This window comes from Oratosquilla oratoria, chromosome 12 (assembly GCF_046742065.1).
Source record: "Oratosquilla oratoria isolate Oo_2021 chromosome 12, ASM4674206v1, whole genome shotgun sequence".
Lineage (NCBI taxonomy): Eukaryota > Metazoa > Arthropoda > Malacostraca > Stomatopoda > Squillidae > Oratosquilla > Oratosquilla oratoria.
This window is the reverse complement of record NC_134788.1, coordinates 58,426,221-58,449,322: the sequence shown is the minus strand read 5'-3', so window position 1 is coordinate 58,449,322 and position 23,102 is coordinate 58,426,221. Positions and strand designations below refer to the sequence as shown.

At 41.2% G+C, this 23,102-nt stretch overlaps 1 protein-coding gene across 1 annotated transcript in view; it reads left to right on the top strand.

Moving 5' to 3' along the window:
- The window catches only part of LOC143031847 (dnaJ homolog subfamily C member 22-like), a 49,289-nt gene that overhangs the window by 2,877 nt on the left and 23,310 nt on the right, over positions 1-23,102 (top strand). The window contains exons 2-5 of the mRNA XM_076196188.1: positions 9,325-9,607; positions 17,095-17,242; positions 17,353-17,547; positions 20,582-20,853. Coding sequence (XP_076052303.1) covers positions 9,353-9,607; positions 17,095-17,242; positions 17,353-17,547; positions 20,582-20,853 — 870 coding nt within the window. The 5' untranslated portion in view covers positions 9,325-9,352. The remainder of the gene's footprint in view (positions 1-9,324; positions 9,608-17,094; positions 17,243-17,352; positions 17,548-20,581; positions 20,854-23,102) is intronic.

Below are 23,102 nucleotides of genomic sequence, written 5' to 3'. Positions count from 1 at the left end.
GGATGTATCGGTGTGTTTGTGTGTGGTATTAGAGTGTTGTTGATGTAGAAATGAGGTATGTATTTGTGTTATTTTGTCCAATTGGTGAGAAGTGTTGCTGTAGATTTGGTTGGAGCTATTTTGAGTCTGTTTGTGATGAACCATGTGTTGAATGTATCAAGGTAAGGCTGGATTATTTCTGCAGCTTTGTCAGCATTATGGTGTATGCATGTAATTGTTATGTTGTTTGTGTAGGAAGAGATTTGTATTTTTGAGGTGTTGGGTGTGGGTATATCATGCATGTATAGATCAAAGAGTGTGGAGGATAGAACTGATCCCTGTGGTACTCCATTCTTAATATTTCTAGTGTGTGATGATTGGCCATTATATGACACATAGGCATTTCTACTTGCCAGATAATTGGCCAGCCATCTTTTGGTATTGTTGTGCATGTTATATATTATGTTTGTAAGGTTGTGACAGGGGATAACATCAAAAGCTTTACTAATGACTGTTATAAGAAGTGTTCTGTGATGGGGCCTACCTAAGTTGATGCCATCTAAATCTCTTTGTGTGAGGTTTATCAGAAGTGTTTGTGGAGTGTATGATCTAAAACTGTGTTGTGAGTCAGCAAGAGGAATACGTGGTGTGACAAGTTTAAGTATTAGGCGTTCAATGACTTTAGAGGGGGTGCAGAGAAGTGTGATTGGGCGGTGCAATGTTGGGATTGTTGGGTCTTTGTTCGGTTTTGGAATGGTGATTATTTTACCATGCTTCCAGATGTCAGGTATAGTGTTGTGTGAATAGCTGTAGTTTGCAATGTTTGTGAGTGTGTGTATATGTTGTGGTCCAATGTGTTTTAGGTGGATGTTACTTATGTTATCAGGGCCACAGGCAGATGAGTGCTTGAGATTATGTATTATGTGTTTTGTCTGACTGTCTATGAAGGGTGTATAGTCTGAGTCTGTGGGAAAGTCTTTCTTACGTCGAATAGTGCGTTGGTCGTCAGGGTGAGAAGTGAGATGGCTTGTCTGTGCAAAATGATTTATGAGTGTGTTTGCTTGTTGTCTGTTTGAGGGTAGATTGTCTGTTGTTGTGATTATTGCTGCATGAGAGCGTGTTGTGTTACTGTTGGATAGTGTAATGCTGTTGAGTGTTTTGTACAATTTGCTGGTGTTTGTTTTGTGATCAAGTGTATTGATAAAGTTTTGCCAATTTTGTGTTTTTTGTTCGTGTATTTTATTGGCAATCACAGTGTTTAGTGTTTGTATTTGGTCTGCTATGTTTTGAGGGATAGGTGTGGGGGTATTGTATTTAAGTGTGTCTCGTCTGATGAGGTCTTGGATTTCTGGTGTGAAGTTGGGGTTGTGTGATTTTCTGTTGCCTCTAGGGATGTATCTCTTGTCTGCGTTTTGTATGATTGTATTAAAAGTGTGCACAGCATTGTTTATGTTTGTGATTGGTGTACTGTTAAGTGTTTCAAAATGTTGTTCTGTCTCTTCAGTAAAAGCTTCCCAGTTAGCTCTCTTGTAATTGGTGTATGTGTGTCTGTGGCCAACTGGGGTGCATCTTGTTTTGGTGGTGATGATGATTGGAAGGTGGTCAGAACCAAGGGTTCCGACCACTCTCCATGATGTTGTTGGGGTTAGGCAGGGGGAGCAAAAGGTGATATCAGGAGAGGAGGGAGTGTACAGGGCTTGGTGTGGGATATGTGTATGATTATGTGTTGTTCATGATAGTCAATGAGTCAAACTGAGTCTGTATATCAAGCCCTCTGTCTGTGTCAGGGTTGTCGACATACCAGGCAGATGACTTGGCATTGAAGTCACCACCCATGATCAGGTTGGGGATTGAGGCTAGTTGGCTAAATTGAGGCGTGAAGGTGTTTGGAACTGTGGGGGATGATTGGGGGGGAATGTACATGTTAACTATCGTCAGTGTTGATTTGATGCCTTTGCAGATTCGAATGGATTGGATTTCTGTTGTGTTATCTGTGGTAGGGAGGAGAATTTTGGTTGTGGCACTCGTGTCCACAAAACAGATGGAGTGGTGGATCAGGGTGATGAGTCCACTGCCATTGCCGTCGGTCTGGTCTTGTCTGATGGTGGTGTAATTATGAAATGATGGTGTTTTGTGTGAGTGTCTTAGTTTTGTTTCTTGTATAATTGCAATGTGTATGTTGTGTTGTTTAAGAAAGTGTTCGAGTTCATGTTTTTTCATGTTAATACCGTCAATGTTGTGTTGTAATATGTTGATGTTGTGTGTTCTGTATGTGTTGTAGGTTGTCGTTTGGGGTTGAGGTTGGGGTGTTAATGAGGAAGGTATAGGATCTGAGTTAGAGGGTAGGGAAAGAAGAGTTTGGGGATAAAGGAAGGGGAATACTGATTGGGGATAAGGGCAAAGGGAAATTGGGAGTGGGTAAGGGTGCTGGCTGTGGTTGGGGAGGTGGGAGTGGGGTTACTGGAGGGCAGGTAGAACATGTCCAAGTGTTTGTGTATTGGTTTGTGTCAGCAAGTGTTGTACAAGTGAGGTGGGCCCAGTTTTTGTACAAATTGCACTGAGCTGAGCCCTTTGTCTGTCTGCTCGAGGTAATGGGTTTAGAGTATGTTGGGCATGTGTATTTTGTGGTGGGCCCAGGATTGCTCTCTACATCTCCGGCTAAATGTAGAAGAAGAGGTGTGATCGCCGGAGAATCACCCCTTGTTGCTGAAAAAATGTAACATTGCTTGTTGAGAAAAAGGATTGTGGTACTCCCCAAGGCAGTCGTAGCTCCTCTTGGGGATCGGTGCCACCTGCATAAAGCCAGTGGCCAGGGCTGGTTGCCGCCGTTTGGCTCCCAACTCTTGGGGTCGGGGGGTGGTCCCACGACGTAGACGCTGCAGTTCCAGGAAGTTGGTGACAGAGTTTGGGAGAGTGTGTGATAGAAGAAAGTTGAAGATAAATGTGGATAAAAGTAAGGTGATGAGATTTACAAGTGGCAGCAGACTGGAAGTGAGCATTAAGGGAGAGCGACTGTAGGAAGTGGATGGTTTTTAGATACTTGGATGTGAATGTGGCAGGAAAAGGTGGAGTGGAGGTAGAATGTAGATTGAGAGAAGCAAGTTAATGCCTTGGTGGATTAAAAAGTGTAATGAGAAATAGACATTTGGGAATGGAAGCTAAGAGGAGATTGTATGAAGGAGTGATTGTGCTAACAGCACTGTATGGGGCAGAGACATGAAACATAAGAGAGGAGGAGAGAAGGAGTTCGAATGTGTTTGAGATGAGGTGTCTGAGAAGTATGATGGGGGTTGCTAGGCTAGATAAAGTGAGAAATGAGGAGGTGAGGAGGAGAACAGGGGTGGAAAGGGAGTTGGGAAATAGGGTTGATGAAAGAGTATTAGGATGGTTTGGACACATGGAAAGAATGAGTGAAGAAAGACTAGTAAAAGAAGTATGGAAGGCAGATGTGGAGGGAGTGAACATGAGGGGGCGACCTAGGATGAGATGGATGGTTGGGGTGAAGGGACTTTGGGTAAGAGGGAATGTCTGTTGAGGAAGGATAGGAGAGGACAGAAGACAAGGGTAAATGGAGAATGGTTGTATATGGATGATGTTGTGATGCATGATGTGGAATGGGTGAGGGAATGGGGGGTGAGGTAGTATATGTGAGCAAAATTTGACGCAGCCCGAAGAGATTTCTCCCCGTCTTCTCCTTTTATGCAATGGGGGGACGGAGAGGGGGGGTCGCCGATTTAATGAAGTGGCCATGCTGTAGATGTGCTGTGTCTTGCGACACTGCTTCGGACCCAGGGCAGTGGACAAGGTGCAGGGATGACCCATCATCCAGGAGGTGCTAAGATAAGAGGGAGGGTGGAGGGGCGTGGAGTGTATTCAGGGATGGAATGGGTGGAAATGATTTTATGCCTTTCCCTTTTTGGCTACCTCCCTTGTAAGGGGGAAAAAGCCTTGGTATATGTATGTATGTATGTAAAAATCGATATCACATTAATGTATTTTAATTTGCAAAATTGATATCTTAATTTTTTTTCAGTAATATATCAGTTTATTTTCTATGAAATTTATTCTTGAAAAAATCCAGGTCAGTAATTAATGTTTATGGCAAAATTCAGACAATTTGTATGAAAACCATTTGGGCTTTTAGTAATCTGTGGTATGTGTATGCCCTGCACATGAGCATAAAAATTTTTGAGATCTTTGTCTTAGTCTGGAGAAAAAGAGTTACCCCTGTGGTGCTATGCTCTTACCTTCCCCAACAGACCAAGTGCATAGGGCAAAGGTGGTGGCACCTACGTGCCTCCTGGGATAGCCTCCTCACCATCAACCAAGGTCTGGTCTCATACTCATCTATATGTATACCAAGAGCTTTTTTCCCCCTTATAAGGGAGGTAGCCAAGTCAAAGGCACGTACCTACTCCCACCCATTCCACTCCCATCCACCACCCTTCCCTCCCTCTCATCTTAGCTCCTCATGGATGACAGGTCATCCCTGTATCCCACCCACTGCCCTGGGTCAGAAGCAATGTAGCAAGACACAGCACATCCACAGCAAGGCCACTTCACTTAACCCATTAAACTTCGATGACAAGATTCTTGTCATTTGGTCAAATAAAACAAAAAATCATAATAAAACAACAAAATGTTTGATGATCAAACAGCACCAGAAAAATCTGACGTCATATTTTTCTGGTGCTGTTTGATCATCAAACATTTTGTTGTTTTATTATGATTTTTTGTTTTATTTGACCAAATGACAAGACATCTTGTCATCGGAGTTGAATGGGTTAATTGGTGACCCCCACCTCGCCGTCCCCTCATACAGAATAAGAGAAGGCAAAGAGAAATCCCTTCAGGCTGTGTCAAAATATGATTCACACATAAGCACCACATCCCCTGCCCCTCCCTTCTTAGCATAACAGTATCATCTATACACAGCCACTCTCCACTCCTCCTCCTCCTCGGTCATCCCCTCCAATTCATTCCCTCCACCTCTGCCAACCTTACCTCTTTTTACTAATCTTTCTTCACTCATTCTTTCTGTGTCAATACCATCCCAATACTCTTTCATCAGCCCTACTTGTCATCTCCTTTTCCACTCCTGCTCTCCTCCTCACCTCCTTGTCTCATTCTATCCAACCTAGTAACCCCTACCATACTTCTCAGACATTTAATCTCAAACCCATTCAAACTTTTCCTCTGTGCCTTCCATAAATTTCAAGTCTCTGCCCCATACAAAACTATCAGCACAATCACCCCTTTATACAATCTCCTCATTGTATCCATTCCCTGATGCCTATATCTTGTGACACTTTTTAATCCCCCAAGGCATTTACTTACCTCTCTCAGTCTAACATTTACCTCCACCTCCACACCTCCCTTTCCTGCCCCAAGTGATCCCAGATGCCTGAAGCTATCCACTTCCCCAGCTTCTCTTCTTACTTCCAATTCACTGCCATCCTCTCCCCTTGTACATCTCATCAACTTGCTTTTACCAACATTTACCTTCAACTTTCTCATACTGCATACCTTTTCAAACTCCATCACTAACTCCCTTAACCACTTCGGTATGGTGATGCCTACATAAGCGTTATGAGGAGCAAGTGGTACACAAGGATGCTGGCATCGGCGTCTTGATTATATATATTTTTTGTAGTTGTACACAAGTTATCCCTGGATTCTGTGAACTGGTTTGATCATGTTTTCTGTGTTTATTATTACTCAGAGTAAAAGAGAATGAGTAATACAGCAGTGACTTTATATTTTATAATGCGAGTAGTGTGATGCAGCATACATATGGCAGCCAATGCAGCACATGAGAATTTGATTCATACTGAAGTGTTTAATCCCCTTCTGACCCTGCCACAAGCACAATCGTCAGCAAAAAACAACTGGCTCACCTCCCACTGTTCTCCATTTTCTTTAACAATCTCCAGTTCCCTGCCCATTGCCCTCACCTTTACTTCCCGCACCACCCGTTCATGTGCACACTGAACAGCCATGGCAACATGACACAACCCTGACGCAGTCCCAACTTTACCTCAAACCACTCGTTCTCTCCATTTCCCCTTCTAACATGGGCTCAACTGTTGTAAACTTGATTGCCCTTAGCCACTTCAATATGGGTAAAATTCTCGCGTACAGCTTTGGCTGCCATATGTATGATTCATCACCCTCCTTGCAATATAGAATATAAAGTCACTGCTTTATTACTCATTCGCTTTTACTCTGAGTAATAATGGGGAAAAAAAATGTGATCAAGTCAGTTCACAGAATCTGGGAGTAACTCATGTATAACTACAAAAAAAAAAAAAAAAAAATTGAGACACCAACGCTGGCACCCTCATGTACCCACTTGTGCATCATGACACCTACATAGGCATCATCATACCAATGTGGTTAACCTCTTCAATACGAGTCAAGTATTTGCCTGTGCATCAGGTTGCTTGATGTATGATGATACATCATAATACACATGTTACAAAATATAAAATTACTACTGTTATACTTGTTTTCTTTTACCCTGAAAATATAATGTCACAGAAAATGTGATCTTTTCACAGCATATGGGGGTCATTCAACTACAAAATAAATATAATCAGGAAGCCAACACAGGAAGCCTTGTATACCCTACTCGTGGCTCATGACGCATGCATAGTCGTCATTGTATTCAAGTTGTTAACAGCTTTCCCCCAACCCCATACATCTGCAAAATCTCACAAAGTGCCTTCCTGTTTACCCTGTCATAAGCACTTTCCAAATCCATAAATGCCCAAAAATCCTTACCTTTTCCTAAAGCTTCCTCACATATCTGTCTTACCACAAAAATCTGATCCATGCAACCCTACTGTTCCTAAACCCACACTGTGTCAAGGGAGGTTAGAGTGCCAGAGGACTAAAGGAGTGCCTGTTTAGTTCCACTTTACAAGAAAAAAGGGGACAAATGTGAATGCAGTAGTTTCAGAGGGATCAGTTTGTTGGTTGTAGTATGGAAGGCTTATGGGAGAGTCTTGATTGAGAGTATTAGAAGAGTAACAGAGGAAATAATAGGTGGTCTTGTACCTATCTCAGTTTAATCTCAATTAGCCTATCTCGACGGTTCTTTATTATTTCAATATCTAGTATTCTCTTTTACCCACTGAGTCATTGTGTATTCAACGGTCATGACTAGTAGTATATTTTCCCACCTTTCACTGTCATCTCCTCCCAACATATTTCTTTAGAGTTAAAGTCACCCATAATCACTAAGTTTCCTCTTTATTTCAGTATATCATTTAATGCATGCCTTGTGTCTACCAACATTTTGGAATGGTCACTCTCTCCAAGAATATGTTTTCGGGGGCACATATATCGCCACAAATTGATTCTATTTATCATGTCATTATTTTCAACTTTTATCATTATCAATTCCACATTATTATTTTCTTCTGTTATCTTTGTCACATTCAAGCCTTTATTAGTCAAAAGCGTGACTCCTCCATCGTGTTTCTCCTCTCTCTTTTTATCCAGTAATTATATAAACCTTGCCCAACAGTGTTTGGTGGTAAAGGACCTTTTAATTTTGTCCCCACAATTCCCATTATATCTGGTTTTTCTTCTGCCAGATAATTGTTTAATTAATTTAATCCTGAAATCATGCCACCTAGGTTGGTATATGCTACTTTTAAATTTTTCTTTTTCCTCCTTTTCTATTTCCCGTTTCCTTTTTTTTTTTTTATACCATTTTCTCAACTTGAAGTCCAGCACTCTATCTCTCTCTCTCTCTCTCTCTCTCTCTCTCTCTCAAAAAAAAAAAAAAAAAAATCTTTTCAGTCTCTGTTTTTCTATCTTTTTTTTTTTTTATTAGTTTTTTAGAATCTTTTCTCTTTTTTCCTCATTGCTCATTTCCTTTTTATCCATATATTTTTATAATTTTCACTTTTTGCCAACTTTGCTGTTTTTGTTAGTACTTCTTCCACTATCATTTGAGACCTTAGTTTAATTTTTAAAAGTATTTTTTTTTCTTTAGAGTATAGTCCCATTCTATACACTTCCTCTCTTTCTTATTCCATTATTTCATTAGCCACTTTTCAGACCATTGCTATAATTCATCTAAATCTTCTTGAATATCTATTTGGTTTAAGTGACCATTTGCCATTCCGCACAGTTTTGAATCATCAACAAATTTGAAAACAGTAGATTTTAGTCCATGGTCTATATCATTTATATATACTGTGAATAGAAGTGGCCCAAGAGCAGAACCCCGAAGAACTGCACTTGTAACATTTTTCCATCCAGAAGTTCTTCAATTTAAAACAACTCTCTGTTTTCGATCATTCAACCAATTACTAGTCCAACTTAATAGATTACCACTTATTCCATATGAAGCTCATTTAGTTAGTAGTGTTTCGTGTGGGACGGTATCAAAATTTTTTGCAAAGTCTAAATATATTAAATCTATATTATTTATTTTGTCATAATCTGATAAAACTGTGTTGTAGAATTCGAATAAGTTAGTCACGCAAGTATGTTTCCGTCTGAACCTGTGCTGGCTATCATTTATCAAACAGTTACTTTCTAAATGATGTTTGATAGCATCTCTGATAATAGTTTCCATTATTTTTCCTATGATTGAAGTCAAGTTTATAGACCTGTAGGTATTTAGTTTCTTTTTGTCACCTCTTTTAAATATGGGAGTAATATTAGCTAGCTTCCATTCTCTTGGGACATCTCTGGATATGATGGATTTCTTGAAAATAATTTCTAATGGGACAACAATCTCATTTTTAGATGGATAGACTTTATTTGGCAATGAATCAATGTACATGAAGTGCAAATAATGACAAGAACATATAGTTCGAAATAATAAATGCAAATTGCCGAGGATAACACAAAAAGCATGTACGCTTATTTCCATTGTGATCCTCATCAGGTTGTTAATCTACACTAAGTCACACGGACAACATACGTAGGGGGTTGAAGGGACCAGAGACACTCATGAGTAATACCAGTCAGTACACATATGATTTTTGGATTCCAACCATTAGGCCCTGGTGTTTTATTAACTTTGAGTTTCTCTTTACACCTTTTAATTTTTTCTTTTGTTATATTTACTGTAGTGAGTAAGTAGTGATTATGTTTTCTTGAGCATAATAATAATAATAATGTGATAATTGTAAAAATAATGAAATAGTGGGATTGTCCCAGAGGCTAGGTAGATATGTCTGTGGCTGAAGCCATTGTCTTGCATAATCAGACAGCCAGTACAATTGGCAATTACCAATAACTATAGAGATTAGACATAGATTCACATAGTTGTGAGGAGGGTTTGGTAACATTTGTAACAAAATAGTAAAAACTTGTTTGCAGGTGGTTGCTCACAAAGAAGATTACAGTCATGGAAGGCAGCAGCACCAACAACAAAAGTCTCTTGCTGGCATATCTACTGTGGTTGTGTGGAGGTTGGGTTGCCCTTCATCTCCTATACTTAAGAAGGGATAGGCATGCGTTTGTGTGGTGGTGCACTCTTGGTGGTTACCTGGGTGTGGGACTTATACGAGACCTCTTCCGACTCCCTCATTACGTGCGTGATGTCAACCAGCCAGATGACTACATAATGGATCTGGTGAAACAGATGCATAAACATAACAAGGTAAGGAGGTTCAGGAACTAATGGCCTAGTTGTAGATCATTTGATGGTTTTTGCTACTTGTTACTTTCATGTCTGTGGCTAGTTAGTGGCAGAGAATTTGGTGTTTGTTCAACACCAGTTGTCATCTTGGAGAAATATAATACCACAAATTCTGTGTAAACTATCAGGTCCTAAAGTGTTGGATGACCTGAAGACACATTGCGAGTAATCTAAAGTAAGGCAGACTGGTGTGTAGAAGCATTCATCCTCTTGCTTGTAATTTTTAATCAGGGTTCCTCCTACAGTACTACCTCTCATTAACGGACTAAAAGGGGGGTATCGGTGTCTGTTGATGGGAATAATCCATCGATTTGGAGTGGTTTTTGGGTGATTGCATAATAGTGATTGCACAGCACCAAAAACACAGCGAAAACACCGGAAACGCAGCTAATTAACATCCCTTAATGAGAGGTAGTACTGTATATGTATCATCAAGCTAGTAATTTCACTCTCTTTGTGCACTGTAATGGACAAAGGATACCCCATAGAGTTGGATAAAATCATTGGTACATACATATACCAAAGGCTTTTTCTCCCTTACAAGCGAGGTAGCCAAAAAACAAAGGCATAAAAACCACTCCCACCCATTCCATCCCCACATACTCCCATCCACCCCCTTCCCTCCCTCATATCTTGGCTCCTCCTGGATGACAGGTCATCCCTGCATCTCGCCCACTGCCCCCCTGGGTAAGAACAAGAAAACTACTAATCCTGGTGCCCCAAGGGGTCTGTTGTTGTTGTTGTCATTCCCTAGACTGTCTGTCCGAGCAGTCCCATCCTGGAGCTGCAGCATCTACATCATTGGACCACCCCCCCAACCCCGAGAGTTGGGGGCCAAACGGCGGCAACCAGCCCTGGCCACCGGCTCTACGCAGGTGGCACCAATCCCCAAGAGGAGTCTGTTGAGGGTGTGGCTTACATTGTGAACCATTCTGCCAAACCAACCTGAGTACATGGCCCTCTTTCTTGCTCTCTTATTTCCCATCCATGTAGGATGTATGGTATAATGAGTATCACTTTCTTGGATTAAGACAATGATTTGAATCAATTCTGTGACATGTGGCAGCATTTTTTCCCCATGTTGCCATGCCATGGTGTCACTGGGTGACAGGTGACACTGATGATCCGATAATTGGTGGTCAAATTGGCAAGATTATAATCCTTTTTTGACCATGAAAAGGTTTAGCCTAGATAAGCTTAGGGTAGGGGACTAAAGTATGGGCAGTTCATAATTCCAAGAGGGTAGTAGTATGATCTAAACAAACCAGTAGGCATGAAGAAGAAATGTCTACATAATTTGACTAGATTCCAATTAAAACCTGTTAATATTTACCTCTTCCATACGGTGATGCCTACGTAGGTGTCATGAGGAGCAAATGGGTATACGAGGATGCCGACGTCGGCATCTTGATTATATCTATTGTAGTCGTACCTGCGTGACCCACATACTCTGTAAACTGGCGTCATCATATTTTCTATGGTTATCAAAATTCATGGGTGAAAGAGAATGAGAGATAGAGTAGTGACTTTATTTTTTATAATGCGAGTATTATGACAACATCGCACATCTGGCAGCATCAGCTGCCAGACGTGCGATGTGGCCCATAGTGAAGAGGTTAAGGAGAGCCACAAGCAAGAAATATTGAATACCTATGGCATGAGGATCTGCTCAGAATTGAATGAATTTTTCAAACAGAACAAAATTTGAAAAGTGCGTAATCGTAACAAAGAGGTTGAATGAGATAGTCATGATGCATGTCATCCTAAATTTGTGCGAGGTGTGGGGAAGTGCAGACACGGTTTGGAATGCTCCTTTTTTAGAGACTTATAAAGGTATTTAGTGAGATTGAATGGTCATGATTAACTTTAACCCCTTCAATACGGGCCAAAATCTCGTGGGCAGCATTAGCTGCCAGACATGCGATGTTGCGTCATAATACTCGCCTTATAAAAAATAAAGTTACCGCTGCATTGCTCGTTCTCTTTCACCCGTGAATTTTGATAACCATAGAAAATATGATGAAGCCAGTTTACAGAGTATGGGGGTCACACAGGTACAACTACAATATATATAATCAAGACGCCGACATTGGCATCCTCGCGTACCCACTTGCTCCTCATGATGCCTACGTAGGCGTCATCGTATCGAAGGGGTTAAGATATCACTGGACAATCATAGATAATAACTATTTAGAGAACTTTTGATAACATTCCGTTATTGTGAAAGATGAAAGTGTGTTACAATGCACTGCCTCTGTTTTGTGAAGTGATGATCCCCTCCTTCATAGAGTAAGGTAATTATAAACTAGAAAACATTAGCAAAACCAAAAGGAATATAAACTTAAAACTGCATTAAATGTAAGCATGGGTGATGTAATTGGGATTAATCCAACTGAAAAAGAAGAAAAATACTCAGAGGAAACTGAGAAGGAAATAAAGGTTACAGGCATATTCGTATCTGGGGCATCAAGAGACTCATGGCTGAGTGATGCAGCATGTTGTGAAGTTTGCAAGGGATGATACCAAAACAAAGAGGAATGCCCAAGAGTCTCATTTAAACATGAAAAGATAGTAGCAGAATATTAAAATATTTTGCATTTAAATGAAGTATGAGAAAGCCAATATGAATGAATGTCTTGGTCAGCTGCAGCAGAAAAACTTACTTTGCTTAGTGGATGAAACTCAAGCCTTGAAACAGACCATATTTTTTACATGTCACCACACAGAGGAAGCAGAACATATTTTATGTTGTCCAACACTCACAGTTCAAACAAAATTACAGCAAATTTTTTACATACAGAGGCTTTTTCTCCCTTACAGAAAACAAAGGCATACAATCTACTCCCGCCCATTCCATCCCCACATACTCCATTCCCATCCAACCCCGTCCATTCCTCTTATCTTAGCTCCTCCTGGATGACAGGTCATCCCTACATCTTGCCCACTGCCCTTGTTCGGAAGCAATGCAGCAAGACAACACATACACAGCAAGGCTGCTTCACTTAATTGGCAACCCCCATCACCGTCCCTCACGCAGAAAAAGGGAAGACTGGGAGAAATCTCTTTGGACTGTATCACATACTCCCTCACCCCCTCACCCCCCTATCCCCCACCCCCTCTTTACCATGCATCACAGCATCATCCATACACAGCCATTCTCCATTCACCCCTGTCTTCTGTCTTCTACCTTCCTTCCCCATCAGACATTCCCCTCTTTCCCAGTGCCCCTTTTACCCCATCCATCCATCTCATCCTTGGTCACTCCTTCATGTTCACTCCTTCCACCTCTGCCTTCCATACCTCTTTTTCTAATCTTTCTTCACTCATTCTTTCCATGTGTCCAAATCATCCCAATACTCTTTCATCAACCCTATCTCACAACTCCCTTTCCACCCCCGTTCTCCTCCTCACCTCCTCGTTTCTCACTCTAACCAGCCTAGTAACCCCTATCATACTTCTCAGGCACCTCATCTCAAACACATTCAAACTTCTTCCTTCCTCTCTTATGTTCCACGTTTCTGCCCCATATAGCGCTGTCTGCAAAATCACTCCTTCATACAATCTCCTCTTAACGTCCATTCTCAAATGTCTCTTTCTCATTATACTTTTTAATCCCCTAAGGCATTTACTTGATTCTCTCAATCTACATTCTACCGCCACCTCCACTCCTCCCTTCCCCACCACATTCGCACCCAAGTATTTGAAGCTATCCACTCTCTCCAATCTATTCCCCTTAATACTAATTTCCAGTTTGCTGCCATACTCTTCCCCTGTACATCTCATCACCTTACTTTTACCCACATTTATCTTCAACTTCCTTCTTTCTTATACCTTCCCAAACTCTGTCACTAACTTCCTTAATCCCTCCTCTGATCCTGCCACAAGCAGTGTCCACAAACAACAACTGGATTATCTCCCATTTTTCTCTATTTTCTTTTACTATCTCCAATCCCCGATCCAATACCCTTGCATTTATCTCTTGCACCACCCCATCCATGTTTAAATTGAACAGCCAGGGCAACATAACACATCCCTGATAGAGTCCCACCTTTACCTCAAACCACTCACTCTCTCCATTTCTGATTGTAACACAGGCTCTACTACTCTTGTAAAAACTCTTGACTGCTCTTAACAGCTTTCCTCCTATCCCATATATCTGTAATACCTCCCACAGTGCCTTCCTGTCTACCCTGTCATAAGCCTTTTCCAAATCCATAAAGGCCAAAAAAACATCCTTACCTTTTCCTAAAGCTTTCTCACAAAAGCCTTACTACAAAAATCTGATCTACGCAACTCCTACATGTTCTAAACCCACACTGTTCCTCACCATTACTCTCTCTGTTCTTCTTCTAATCCTCTAAATCAAAACCCTTCCATAAGCCTTCCCAACTACACTCAAACTGATCCCTCTGAAACTACTACACTCACACTTGTCCCCTTTTCCCTTGTAAAGTGGAACTATACAGGCACTCCTCCAGTCCTCCAGCACTCTACCTTCTTTTAAACAAACATTAAATAACCTCACCAGCCAGTCCACCATCAATGTATCTCCCTTTTTTAAACATTCTGCATGACACCCATCCAATCCACCTGCTCTCATTATCTTAACAAGTGCCTTCACTTCATCTCGTCTTGTTTCTCCTCCACTTTCCTCACTCATCACTGTCATTTTCTTAGCACTTCCCTCTGCAACTACCTTTCCCTCCTTATCCTGCTTCACATTTAGCAACTTCCTAAAATACTATGCCCATCTTCCTCTTACTGCCATCTCTTCCATTACCATCTCTCCATCTGCACCTTTTACCTTTTCTTCTCTACTTGATTCGCCTCCTCTTCCTCTCTTGATTTCTTTCCAAAACATATATTTACTACTTTCAAAATTTTCTCTCATACTCGTACCCCCTTTCACATCTGCTCTCCTCTTTGCCTCCTTTATCTTATGCTTTACTTCTCTTCTCTTTGTACCTCTCATATAATTATCTCGTCCTATATTGTAACCAATTTATGAATGCTCACTTCTTCTCTTCTACAGTCTTCTTTGTTTCATCATCCCACTACTCACTATCCTTCCATTTCCTCCCATCCTCCTTGTTCCACACACCATGTGACTCCCTCCTTGAACCATCCCCATTCCTCCTCCACTCCTAGTTCTACTCTATCCTTCACTCCTTTCCACTTCTCTCTCTCTCAGTTTCTTCTTGTACTCCTCTTTTTCTTTCTCATTTAAGCAGTTTACTTTAAGCACCTCCCTACCTCCTGCCCTTTTCCTCTTTCTTCATCTATCCTCCACTCTCAACTTACTTCCACCAAGAAATTATCTAATACTCCCCCACTCTCTCCCCATAGAATGTGTACATCCAGAACTTTTCCTACTCTTCTTGTTACCACTATATAGTCCATTAATGCCCTATTTACCACCCCTCCATCTACCACCCTCTCCCATGTGTACTTATGCTTGACTTTCATCCTAAACACTGTATTTGCTATCATCAACTCTCTTTTTAGACATATCTCCACCATCAATTCTCCAATATGATTTTTTCCTCAAACTCCACACTTCCCAACCATTCTGTCTGTTGGTTCATTTCCTATCCTAGCATTAAGGTCTCCCAATAGCACTACATTGCCATTTCTTCCGAAACCCTGTATGTATTAATTTAACCTCTTCCCTCCAGGGCACATTGCACGTCTGGCAGCATTAGCTGCCCGACGTGCGATATTGCGTCATAATAATTGCAATGTAAAAAATAAAGTCGGTGCTCAATTGTCCATTCTCTTTCACCCGTGTATTTTGATAACCATAGAAAATTGATGAAGCCAGTTTAGAGAGAATGAAAATTACGTAGGCACGACTACAATAAATATGATCAAGATGGCAACTTCGGCATCAGCGAGTACCCACTTGCTCTTCATGCCGCCTACGAAGGCGGCACCGTATGGAAGTGGTTAAATCTATCCAAAAGCCTCCCTTTCCTTGACACTCTTCTCACTACCAGGCCCATATGCTCTTACAAAAACCCACATCTCCCCAGTTTCACCTTCATCCACATTAACCTTGAAGAAACCTCCTACTCCACCACACATTTACCCATCTCTTCACTTACTAGTATAGCCACCCTTTCTCTCCCTCGTCTTCTCTTCAATCCTGACATCCTCCAAACTCAAACTCACCCATCCCTTCCAACTATTTTTCACTGAATGCCAACACATCCGTCTTTCTTTTCACAAACATACTGCCTACCTCTTCCCTTTTACTCTCATCTATACCACATCCATGCACATTCAAAGGCCCAAACCTTAGGGTTCTGGTTGAAAAACTTCCCAGACCCTCTTATGCCTTTTTTTTTTTTTTTTTTTTTTTTTTTTTTTTTTTAAGGAATGTCCCATTTAGGTCAACAGGGAGAAGGATGCCTAGTCCTACCCCCATCCCATTTTTGTCGCCTTATACGACTCAAGTAGGAACACTTGGTGGTAGTACTCTTTTCCCCACCACAGGGTTTGGCGAAAAAAGAAAATGAATATTCAGAGAAGTGGTACAGGACAGTATCAGGAGGGGGAGGACAGCATAAAAGAGGGACAGTCCCAATATAATAAAGTATCATCATTTCTCTATGAGTAGAGATTTCCTCTACCACAGACAAAATGATGTGTGGCTCTGGTCTGTAGGGACGTCCCATATAGACCCTAAAGTATCAGCTGCATGGTACTGTGCAGCTTTTAACCCACAATAACATGCAGCCAATGCCTTAGGCAGGTTAGGGTGTTGTTACTTGCATTGTTACAAGAGGATGGCAGTTTGAAACCTGCCACTGGCAAAGTTGAACCAAGGGCATGGTTGATTAGATTCCATTATGTACCGTAGAGTCTCCTGTAAGGGGTACTGTCCTAGCATCCTGATAGGGGGAAGTTTGTGATGTTAAATCAAATCATCATCCAATCCTGTAGCCATGGGAAGATACCTAGGGATTGTGAGTCTCTAGCAAGAGGGAAATGAAACTATAGACTGTTAAGTAATGTATATTTTGTGTGTATAATTATATGAGCTCCCTCAACAGAGCAATGTTAATGTCTTATGTACACTATTACCCCACCCATGTCCTATGGTGCTGGCTAGTACTCTTGGCCTTCCTCTGTATGGCTGCAGATTATAGAACCTTGTTTCCCCTGTTTGCAGCCTCCATTTAGTTTGTTTAGCAAGAGGGAAATTAAACTACAGACTGTTAAGTAATGTTTATTTTGTGTGTGTCTAATTATATGAGCTCCCTCAGCTGAGCAATGTTAATTTTCTTTGTATTTGCTACTGTGGATAAATGCTCTTCTTCCTACTGTCCAGTCTTAGGGTCTTATGTACACTATTACCCCACCCATGTCCTAAGGCGCTGGCTAGTAATCTTGGCCCTTCCTAAGTATGGCAGCAGATTATAGAATCTCGTTTCCCCTGTTTGCAGCCTCCATTTAGTTTGTTTCGGTTTGTGGGCATGGTACTGGTGGGCAACTCCTGGAGCTACTTGATAATGATAGCTGTACCCGAGGAGCCTATCATGGGTTTATCTCTTAAGCCCCTCATGCATCTTGCGCCACTCGGCGCTGCCCTAGGTATGTATAACTACAGATTAAGATAAAGTTCTCTTTGTTTTCTTTAGTGTTATCAATAATTTCCCTTGCCTTGGTGTACTATTAACCAAATCTCTTTTGACTTATGGCAGCGGTGTGGACCATCGGCAACATCGGGAGGGAGGAAGGGTCCTTCAGCTGGGCTCTCTTTGGTGCTTACTTGATATTGCCGTTGTCTTTCCTCATCCCTCCTCTTGAAACCTCCTGGAGTTCCTTCTTGTCCACTCTCTTGTTTTACTTCCGAGGCCGAAGGTGGAGACGAGCACCAAGCACCAAGACACAAGCATGAAGTTATTGGTGTTTCAGAGTCCCTTCTGATGAGTCACAAGGATAATGGATATTTTTGTGCAGGAACTTATTTTGTGGGTATATTTGTCTTGAAAATATGCATGATGAGAACAATGAATTAAATTTGTTGTATCTATATTTGACATTTATAATTTGTGTGGACAATAATTCTACATATGCTAAACATATACCAAAGACCCTCTCCCCCATACAAGGGGATGACCATGGAAAAGGATTCCCAATGATACAAATGAAATGCTGCCATTGATAAACTGTAGAGGATATATGGTTGAATCATTGTGCTTATAACAAAATATGAGACTTATAAATGAACCATGTAAGAACATTAAACCTATCATCAATACAGATTTTGTTCTGGCTAACACTAGAGGATGATCTACAGTTGATGGAGGACAGACATGGTGGTTCTGCAGTACAGGTGTTAAAGAATAACATCTCTCAGCCTCTCATTTGCAGATCCTTATCTCTCTCAGGAGATGCAGCACCAAGGAAATGGCACTCTCTTCAGACGAGGCTCACAATCTCTTTCTTGTTACCAATTGTCACTATTTTTCCACCTCTTCATGTAAAGAGAACCAGCAACTTATTACCTTTTCCTGTACACATTGTAGACAATAGTCCAGCATTTCTTTCTGAAGGGATGTATGGAAAGCTCCAAGTACCATTACTATAGTCAAACCAGCGTAAGGAGTCCTTTGGGGGCATGGCTTCATTGAATGCAGCAGTGACAAATCTAATCTATTAACTAATGCATTTTGAGTTTTAGAATATAAATATAATTGTATCGATTACTTAAATGTATACAATATACTTTATTTAAATAATATACTAATAATATATTTAAAACATCCTTTTACGTCAGTTCAAAAATAAGCTAGATAAGAATGTGGCGCCAGCGCGCTGGTGCCACATTCTTATCTAGCTTATTTTTGAACTGACGTAAAAGGATGTTTTAAATATATTATTAGTATATTATTTAAATAAAGTATATTGTATACATTTAAGTAATCGATGCAATTATATTTATATTCTAAAACTCAAAATGCATTAGTTAATAGATTAGATTTGTCACTGCTGCATTCAAATGAGCCATGCCCCCAAAGGACTCCTTACGCTGGTTTGACTATAGCTGCTGTAAGGTTGCAAATTTCCTGTCAGATAACTGTAGGCTCATATAGTGGTTCAACAGAAGGACTGGCACAAAATGAATTGGAATCTGTAATGATATATGGAGATGATGTGTCCAGCCTGCTAGTGGTGTCCCTGCCAATGGGGAAAGGAAGAGAACCCAAAGAAGAGTTCATCTTATTACTGAATTCATTGCTGCCCTGCTGCAAGTGGACACACCAGCCCCACCTCCACAAGGAGGTGCAGTCCTAAGGGGCTGGTGCCTAGTCTCTGGATTGGGCTTAGAAACTCACTGTTTTATTTCACCACTTCTTTCCAACTATTTCCCTCTCTTTCATTCCACTCTTTTCACATGCTGTCAGTACCCTGGTGCCTGCCCTGCTGCACCATCTCTTGATAGCTAGAGATGTAGGAACTTACTAAGGCCCATACAGATGTCCAATATGTACAAAACCAATCAACTTTTCTAACATATCAAATGCAACGCAGGCCACTCATGGATCCACCTCTTATGTACTTACCAGTGCAAGTCAGTACACAAAGAATTGGAACAGCAACCACTACACTTGTACACACACACACACCAGTACAAAAACATACACTAAATATACTACTGTCAATGAGTCAATCCATTGCCCCAATTTTCTCATGGAGGAGACTTCTGGCTCCCATGTAACTGGCACTGTCCACCAGCTAGGCCCAACCCAAGGAAGGATTTTTTGTCGTTGTTTAGCATGTTTGCATTCAAGACACTATCCAGCTGTAAGATGGTACCAACACAGAATAAATCTGGTCATAGAATCAAGCTGCCTAAGATTCAGTCACCACTCAGAAGACACATAACACCTCATACTGCACTGCCCCACTTTAACAATCCCTGAATACACTACAGATGAAATCACAAACACATGTAATGGTTCCAGTTCCTACATGACAACATTATTTAAAAACAAAATAATTCCTCACCTTTCCTTTTGTGAAAAAGTGGAGAAGTAAATAGTAAAAATGGATAGAGATCTTGGGCTCGTTCTAGATACACTAACCCCTTAAGACTGCATCTTCAGATGGAGATGAAGGCATTGATGGGTTGTGAAGATGAGCAGCAAGACAATGATTCTCTGGAACATCTGTTTTGCAGGACCGTCATTCACAGTCACCCATCATTGGTCCCAGGAGCTTTTAAACCATAACTGCATGGAGAGTTTTATCCATGCTCAGTTGCCTATCACTAGCCAGAACAGGATCTTTATAGAATGGTTCTTGGAAGCTGAAGGAAACAACAAAATCTGTAAATTCAACATAGTGCTTTAATGGGATAATTGAAATTGAAGGGCATTTCAAAGTCACTCCCACAACAGAATGGAATCAGTTGAGGAACTGACTCCTCGTCCTCACACACCACTCCTTTCTCCATTCTTCCTCATGTTCCTCATCTTTATTCTTCTTATGCACCTCCTCTTCCAACACCACCTCTTGCTCCTTCTCTCCCTCCCCTCCCTTTTGCCTCCTCCCATTTCCCTCCTTTTTCACCTCCAACTCTACTCCCCCTTTCCCACTCTTTCCTCCTCACCATTTTCTCCCCTTCCTCCTTTTTCCTCTACCTTTTCCATCTCTTCCTCTTTCTTGTTCTCTATTTCATTTTCCTTCCTCATTCTCCCTTGTTTCTTTTTCCTCTTCAGTCTCCTCCCCCCCTCCTCTTTCTCTTCCCTTCCTCCACTTCTTTACACCTTTGTGTACATTCCTTTTCCCTCCTCCATCCTTGCCTGTGCTCCTTCCAATCTCCTCCATCCTCTCTCTGTGCTCCTAGCCTCTCTTCCTTTCACACCTGATTCATATTTCCTTGTGTCATTTTAACATTGAAGAGTAACAATTCACAATTCCTTGGCAGGCGGATTCTGAAGCTCTCTTGCTGCTGGCTGGTCTTCAGCAGTCTGTGGGTTTCCTTTTTCTACTTCAATGCTGAGGTGACAGATCGACAAGGGGAACGCATAAAGCTAAGAGATGCAGCCCGGAACTTCCTCAACTCTCCCATGTTTCTGGAGTTCAAGAACAATGTATGGCGTATATGGAATGACATCAGAGTTCATGGCCTCCATATTGCATATGCCAACTTTGTAGACATGTTGGATCCTTTAGGGGAAAAACATGCACTAAAGGTGTTATTTGTGGTCATCTGTCTGGTAATATGTTTAGTAGTCACAATATGTGCCTATGAGTAGAACTATTTTGGCTAAAAGAATTGTTGGATGCTAGTAATATATATATATATTTTTTTTCTTTTCATTCTATCAGCTGGCAGATGTATGGTTTTGTCAGAATTTGGGGATTTAAGACTGTATTTCTAATTACCTAATTGTAATATACAGGAAAGGAGCAAGCAAACTGGTCCCCAACCTTTTGGAACCATACATGAATTTGAGTCTAGTTATGTTAGAAAATTTTGAGTCTAGGTATGTTATAAAATTAGAGAATAGGAGGTAGGACCCAATGAGTATTGTTCCTTTCCTGTATATTACAGTTAGGTAAACACACACACACACACACACACAGTATGCAAGAATTTGAAAACAAACTAGATGCTGAAATAAACAAAGACGGGTCACTACGAGCATAGCTCCCCTTCCATATAATACAACTAGGTAAATAAACATACATGTACACATGTTTGCTACTTATGTGAATGACATGGATGATGATGTGCAATGTTACATGAGTTTTTTTGCAGACGATGCCAAAATGTCAAGGAAAGTAAAAACTGAAAAGGATTGCGAATCACTACAGGAAGACCTGAATAAGGTATGAAATGGAGTCAGAAATTGGAAGTGGATTTCAATGTTAAGAAGTGTATCATAATGGAGTTTAGAAAAAGTAAATATCAGGACAATACAAAATTGGAACTAAGGAGGTAAAGAAGGAGAGATCTGAAAAAGATTTGGGTGTAATTATCTTAAACGACTTGTCCTATGATAAACAGATAAACAAAATTGTCGGAGAATCCTACAACTTGTTAAGATCAATAAAAGTGGCATTTACATATTTGGATGAAGAAATGATTTAAAAAGTATTGGTCACACTGATAAGGACTAGACTAGAATATGCGGCGACATTGTGGTCACCCAGTATCAAAAAGAATATAAAAAAATAGAAAGAATCCAGAGAGGAGCCACAAAAATGGCACCTGCACTTGCAAACTTGTCATATAAGGAGAGATTGGCTAAACTGGAGTTACCGACTCTGGAGCAAAGAAGCGAGAGCTGACCTATTGAACATCTACAGAATCATGAAGGGCACAGAAATACTCGATTTAGAGGACTAGTTAAACTGGGACAAGAGAAACACAAGAGGACATACATACATATACCAAGGCTTTTTCCCTCTTACAAGGGAGGTAGCCAGAAAGGGAAAGGCATAAAATCATTCCCACCCATTTCATCCCTGAATACACTCCACACCCCTCCCACCCTCCCTCTTATCTGAGCACCTCCTGGATGACAGGTCATCCCTGCACCTTGCCCACTGCCCTGGGTCAGAAGCAGTGTCGCAAGACACAGCACATCCACAGCAGGGCCACTTCATTAAATCGGCGCCCCCCCCCTCTCCGTCCCCCCCTTGAATAAAAGGAGAGGACGGGGAGAAATCCCTTCAGGCTGCATCAAATTTTGCTCACACATACTACCTCTCACCCCCCACCCCCCCGCCCATTCCACCTCATGCAATCACAACATCATCCATATACAACCATTCTCCATTCACCCCTGTCTTCCGTCCTCTCCCGTCCTTCCTCAACAGACATTGCCCTCTTGCCCACAGCCCCCGTCACCCCATCCATCTAGTCTTTCTTCACTCATTCTCTCCATGTGTCCAAACAATCCCAATATTCTCTCATCAACCCTATCTCCCAGCTCTTTTACCACCCCTGTTCTCCTCATCTCCTCATTTCTCACTCTATCTAGCCTAGTAACCCCCACCATACTTCTCAGACACCTCATCACGAACACATTCAAACTCCTCTCTTCTTCTCTCATGTTCCATGTTTCTGCCCCATACAGTGCTGTTGGCTCAATCAGTCCTTCATACAGTCTCCTCTTCGCATCCATTCCCAAATGTCTATTCCTCATTACACTCTTTAATCCACCAAGGCATTTACTCGTTTCTCTCAATCTACATTCTACCTCCACCTTCACTCCACATTTTCCTGCCACATTCGCACCCAAGTATCTAAAACTATCCACTGGAAAGAAAATAAAAAAAACATAGTTTTAGAAAAGATCTGAAGTAAAACAGTTTTCCACATAGCGTGGTGGACACTTTGAACAAACTGGAATAAAAAATAGTGTACATGAAAACCATTTATGAGTTTATGGGCAAACTAGACACTGTGAGATACAAAGGCGGGACACCACAA